Raw genomic sequence first — 5,977 nt, forward strand, 5'->3', positions numbered from 1 at the left:
TTGTCAAAAGTTCTACTTTGATAACAATCTCATTGCCTTCATTATCTTGATTGTTAATTGCCAGATTGAGCTTGCAAAAATGTGGTTGGCAGAGGGACAAAGTCATCTTTTTTTACATTGGCCTGAACAAGGTGTTGATGATGAATAAAAGAAAAGTTTCTTTGATCAGGTTCATTTTCATGGCAATTATTTTTATTTTTTTTTAGTTATTATTATTTTGGTTCTTATGAGTACAAGAACCTTGTATTCCATGCATTCTCAGCTTATTTTTACAACTTAGCTGCTGTATCCTGGAAATATTAAATGGTCTCTGTTGATTTCCAAGTCCAACAGCAAAAGTGTAACATCAGTTTCAACTTTTAACCTTCCATTTTCCTCACTCAAACACTTATTTTTCTTATTATTATGATTATTTTGAAATTTATCTTTGGAAGCCTTGCTGACCACATATTTCTGGTAGAAGACCAAACTGATTCTGATGGGTTTCTGGAAACCTACATTGCTTTGAACTTGTCAGCAAGATTGTTAATACTCTTCACATATCTGCTTATTGATGTCAAGTAGCTCTTTTCTATAGGTAACTCGGCTTAATTCAAGCTATCTAGGTGGTTTGGGATCATATATTCGAAGATTTTGATGGGTTTCTGGAAACCTACATTGCTTTGTACCTGTCAGCAAGATTGTTTATACTCTTCACATATCTGCTTATTGATGTCAAGTGGCTCTTTTCTATAGGTAACTCGGCTTAATTCAAGCTATCTAGGTGGTTTGGCATCATCTATTCGAAATGCGAGGAATCTGTTAGCAGATTCAAAAGCAGGGAAAAATCCATTTAATGGCTTTACTCCTTCGGTAAGTGAATCCATTAAATTTGTTTTGCAATTTGTGTTTCTTGTACATTTCTGCCCGAAATTTGTCTTCAATTTCACTTCCTTTTTTTTTTTTTTTTAATGAGAAAGATTTGCACAATGGGTATGGTCGCATGGTGGGGTACTCGTCTTTAGCTACGGATTTTATCCGTAGCTTTTGACCACTTTTCTGGTCGTGTAGCAAAAGCTGACTTTAGCGGCGTCCAGCACAACTGTCAGTAAAGGTCCTGGCCGTCGGTAAAGCCTTTACTGACTGAGGCTTTACCGGCAGTTATGTAACCACAGGCAAAGGATTTAGCGGTGGTTTTCTTGGTCTTTGCTGGCGGTTTTGACCGTCGCTAAAGGCCAGTTTTCTTGTAGTGATGGAAACTAAGAACCACAGCAAATGTTTTTCAGGAAACTTACACTTTCATTTACTAGGTTTCCGCTCACTCCTCGTGGGAGAGCACATCCTCCTTTGTATAAAAGGGTGGTTCCCACATCTATCCTAACGTAACCAAACCACACCATATTCATTTTCTTTCCATTCTTGCTCTATTTGTTATTTCTTTCGATTCTTTTCAGGCTGGAAGTCTTCTATTGCTGCCCATTTTTGTGGAAGTTACTTATGGCTTTAAGTGTATCCTCATGTTTCTTCACATCAACTTGGTGTTTTCATATCAGTAGCCATACGCTATAAAATTCCTTTTTTTTCCAGGGCTGACGTAGAAGATATATAAATGGCAGGGGGTTTGATCATTTCAAGAAAATTCAAACCATCTTTTTTGTTGCTGCTTTAAACTTGGTTTCTGCATTTTACAACAAGGGAGTTGTATTTTAGTGCTTTCCTGTAATATTGGCATCGTTTTGATTGATTAAATTATATGGTGGTCTGACCTTGGGTACTGTTAATGCTGTGCTTTCTTCCTGTGATAGTTATATTGTCAAGTGTTTTATCCATATCCTTCGTAAAAATTAAAGTTACAATAGAGAAAATCTAAACTCATTCAAAGGTATGTTCTAATAATATCTTGTTTTGGCTTGTTCAAAATCATGAGAGGTTGGCTTTAATGACTGCTTTTGTTTCAAATAGGAATGCAGTCACTTGATATCAATATTCAGCCCCTGTAAGAAATTTTAGATCTAACCTTTCCATACAGCTGTAGCGGTATCCAAAGATTAAGATTCACTGGTATTGATCATGTGTTTTCTGACTTGATTGAATAAAATGTAGGATGGAAACATAAAGCCATGTTTGTGAAATTTGAGCCTATTCTTGAAGTTGACAATGACCCTAAAGAGGATTCACACTGCTATGGTTTTGTGTTTTGAACTCACAACCCTTTCTATTCATGCTCTGTATCTTTATACAACCCGAGAGGCCTAATTTTAGGCATTCAAAAATATGTAACTGAAAAGGAAATTTACAATCACAATTAATAGCAATATTTACAGGAATAAAAAACTGATCCTAAAAATCATGGGAGGCATAAAATCAGGTGATGTTAATGGTGGTAGCTAGGCTTGAGTTGGCACTTGTTTGATTTCTTCAATTTCCTTGATACGCCCCCGCAAGAACGGGCTACCATCGATAAGCCGATCTTGTTTCGTAAGTAGTCTGTCCATTGCCTTGAAAGTGCGTGGCTTGGTGAGTAAGTCTGCGAGTTGGTCATCAGTGTGTATATGCTGAACATCGAGAATTTGTTTTCCAACCAAATTGCACACAAAGTGAATGTCTATTTGGATGTGCTTCATCCTTGAATGCTGAACAGGATTAAAACTGAGTTGTGTTGCACCCAAGTTGTCACACAAGAGTGTAGGTGGTTGTGGTAATGTAAACTTTATTTCTTGGAATAAAGATAGCAACCACATGGACTCTACTGCAGCCGTTGCTAATGCCCTATACTCAGCTTCGGTTGATGACCGTGCAATGGCACATTGCTTTTTTGAGCTCCATGAAATGGGAGTGTGACCAAGGAAGAGGAGATAAGATGAAGTTGATTTCCTATCATCCAAACTACCAGCCCAATCAGCATCCAAGAAACATGTGAGTGCTGCGTTTGATGTTTTTCTGATATTGATGCCATGAAAAATGGTGTTCTTCAAGTAACGCAACAGTCTTTTAGTGGCTGTCCAGTGGGTCTGTGTGGGGCTATGCATAAACTGAGAGAGTTTATTCACTGCGAAGCTTATATCAGGGCGAGTTAAGGACAGGTATTGCAATGCTCCAATCACTCTACGATATACGGTGGAATCAACTGATGAAGAACCATCTGCCAGCTTTAGAGAAATCGAGGTAGAGAGAGGGGTTGTGACATCCTTAGCTCCATCCATACTTGTTTTATCTAGTATATCTCGAATATACTTATTCTGAGTTAGAAACAAGCCCTCTTTGGTAGGAATGACCTCAACATCGAGGAAAAAATGTAAGGGCCCCAAATCTTTGATGGAGAATTTCTGCCCAAGTTGATTAATAATGCTTGCAACAAATGTTGAATTGTTACCAATGAGAATCAAATCATCGACATAAACTAAGCAATAGGCAAGTGTGGAGCCATCATGAAACACAAATAGAGAAGAGTCAGATTTAACATTGACGAAACCAAATTCTAACAGTGCCTGTTTGAGTGCAGAATACCAAGCACGAGGTGCTTGTTTTAGCCCATATATTGCCTTTGTAAGGCAGCAAACATGATTTGGTTGTTCCAGACTCCTGAAACTAGGTGGTTGCTTCATATACACCTTTTCAGTGAGATGCCCATGAAGAAAGGCATTATTGACATCTAATTGCCTTAGAGACCAGCCTTGCATAACAGCAAGGGTTAAGATAGTGCAAATGGTGACTGGTTTTACGACAGGACTGAATGTCTCTTTATAATCCAGTCCTGGTCTCTAATTGAACCCTTTAGCCATGAGTCTAGCCTTGAATCGATCAACAGATCCATCAGCATGCCTCTTAATCCGAAACACCCACTTACAGCCAACAATATTACAATTAGTCGGAGGTGGTACTAGTTGCCATGTATTGTGACGCATTAATGCAATCAATTCAGAGGACATGGCATCACGCCATCTAGAGTCAGTAAGTGCTTCAGTAACACTCGTGGGTTCCAAGGAGGGTGGAAGAGGGTGCTTAGTGACCATAAAAGATTTTTTTGGCTTATAGATATTATTCATGGATCGGGTAGTCATTCTTTGAGGACGGACTTCATTATTCTCAGAGACAGCAGGTTCATGCATTTCTAATGAAGAAATTTGGCTCGAAATCAAGGGAGGAGAAGAAAGGGTACTTACCTAGAGAGGAGGCAGTTTAGGGGAGGACCCATTCGCAGACGATGGCGAGACGATAGCACCCACTTCCGGAGATTCAGTATTTCCAAGAGGAGGTAAGAGGACTTGCGGCAACGAGATCATTACAGAGGAGTCTTCAGCGGCTGATGGAGTTGAGATGGGCACGGGACTGTTAGGATTTGATTTTTCAAAAGGGAAATTCCCTTTGTGGAAGATGACATGCTAAGAGTGAAAAATCTTTTGGGTATTGGGCTCAAGGCAGAGATACGCGTTTTGGGAGAGAGAGTAGCCCACGAATGTGCATGGTTGGGCCTTGGGCTCAAGTTTGTGCTTGTTATAAGGCCTAGTTAATGGATAACATAGGCAACTACATTGCTTGAGCTTGAGATAATTGGGGATTTGTTTGAACAATTTTTCAAACGGTGATTGATTGATCAAAGTCGAGGTGGGCATTCGATTTATGAGATAGGCAGCGATTTGAAATGCGTATGGCCAATATGAGAGAGGCAGCGGTTTGAAACGCGTATGGCCAATATGAAGAGGCATGTGAGAATCCGTGAGTAAGGAAAGACCAGTCTCAACAAGATGGCGATGTCATCTTTCAGACATACCATTTTGTTGTGGAGTGTGGGGAGCGGTAGTGTAATGACTAATCTCATGGATTGAAAGATAAGATTTGAGGCCAATATATTTCCCACCATTATCGAAATAAAGACTCTTTATTTTTGTGTTAAACTTATTTTCCACAAGATTTCGAAATTGCGGAAAAATTGTTTGAACGTTGGATTTATGAGTCATAGGATAGAGCCAAATGTATTTGGTATAGTGGTCAATAAAAATAACATAATATTTTGAGCCGTCAATACCAATTTCATGAGATGGGTCCCAAACATCCGTGTAAATCAATTCCATGGGAGCGGTGCTAGTAAGACCATGAGTATTAAATGGTTGACGATGAGCTTTATTTTGAGAACATGAAGTACAAAGAGATAAATTGCCATTCTTATTGGTGGGTAAAGAAAAAGCATGAATTAAATGATGGACCAATTTTGATGATGGATGACCAAGTCTTTTGTGCCATCCATCGGTGGTAGTACGTTCATGAACATAAGCAACAACATTTTTGGAATTTGGTGGTAGATGCTCCGGAAATGGGTACACTCCATCTTCACATTGGCCTTTGAGTAGTGTCGCCCCCGTGATCCGATCCTTCACCAAAAAATAAGTAGGATGAAATTCAAGGTAAACATTATTATGCTTGGTAAAGTAGTGAACGGAAATAAGATTTTTTTGAATGGTTGGAACACAAAGGGTATGACGCAAATGAAAGACACGATTAGACGATGCAAGAGATAAGGAACCAATATGAGAACGGGCAAACCTGATCCATCACCAATTACCGCCTCATCAGTACCATCATATTCAGAATTAATCGACAGATTAGAAAGATCGGTGGTCATATTATGAGATGCCGCCGAGTCAACTAGACACTTTTGATTTTTTCCTTGAGAGGATGCTGCATAGTTGGTGGTGAAGTCAGCTGAGGACATTTTTGGGTAATTTTTAGCCGTATCGCCCACTTGATCGCACCATTGGCACTTGGGCTTATATTTCCTCTGGCCTGAATTTGAGGGCCCATTTTTGTGATACCCATTGTTGCTGCGAGTCTTGTTGGAGGAAGACATAGGGCTTGGTTTATGTTGTCCAGGGGCACCTCCTTGCCGATTAGAGTAATTAGCAATGGGAACAAATGTTCCTACCGTTTGATTCTCCAGTCGTCGAAGGTAACTCTCATGACCTACAAGAAGATCATGTATTTCCTCAAATTTCAGAGGTCT

General features: G+C 39.5%; 1 protein-coding gene across 1 annotated transcript; it reads right to left on the minus strand.

Moving 5' to 3' along the window:
- Window positions 1–3,740: 3,740 nt before the first annotated feature.
- LOC131218181 (uncharacterized mitochondrial protein AtMg00820-like) lies at window positions 3,741–4,088 on the minus strand. Its single transcript, XM_058212861.1, has one exon. The coding sequence runs from the start codon at window positions 4,086–4,088 to the stop codon at window positions 3,741–3,743; it is 348 nt and encodes a 115-aa protein (XP_058068844.1).
- Window positions 4,089–5,977: the final 1,889 nt, after the last annotated feature.

This window comes from Magnolia sinica, chromosome 11 (genome assembly GCF_029962835.1).
Source record: "Magnolia sinica isolate HGM2019 chromosome 11, MsV1, whole genome shotgun sequence".
NCBI lineage: Eukaryota > Viridiplantae > Streptophyta > Magnoliopsida > Magnoliales > Magnoliaceae > Magnolia > Magnolia sinica.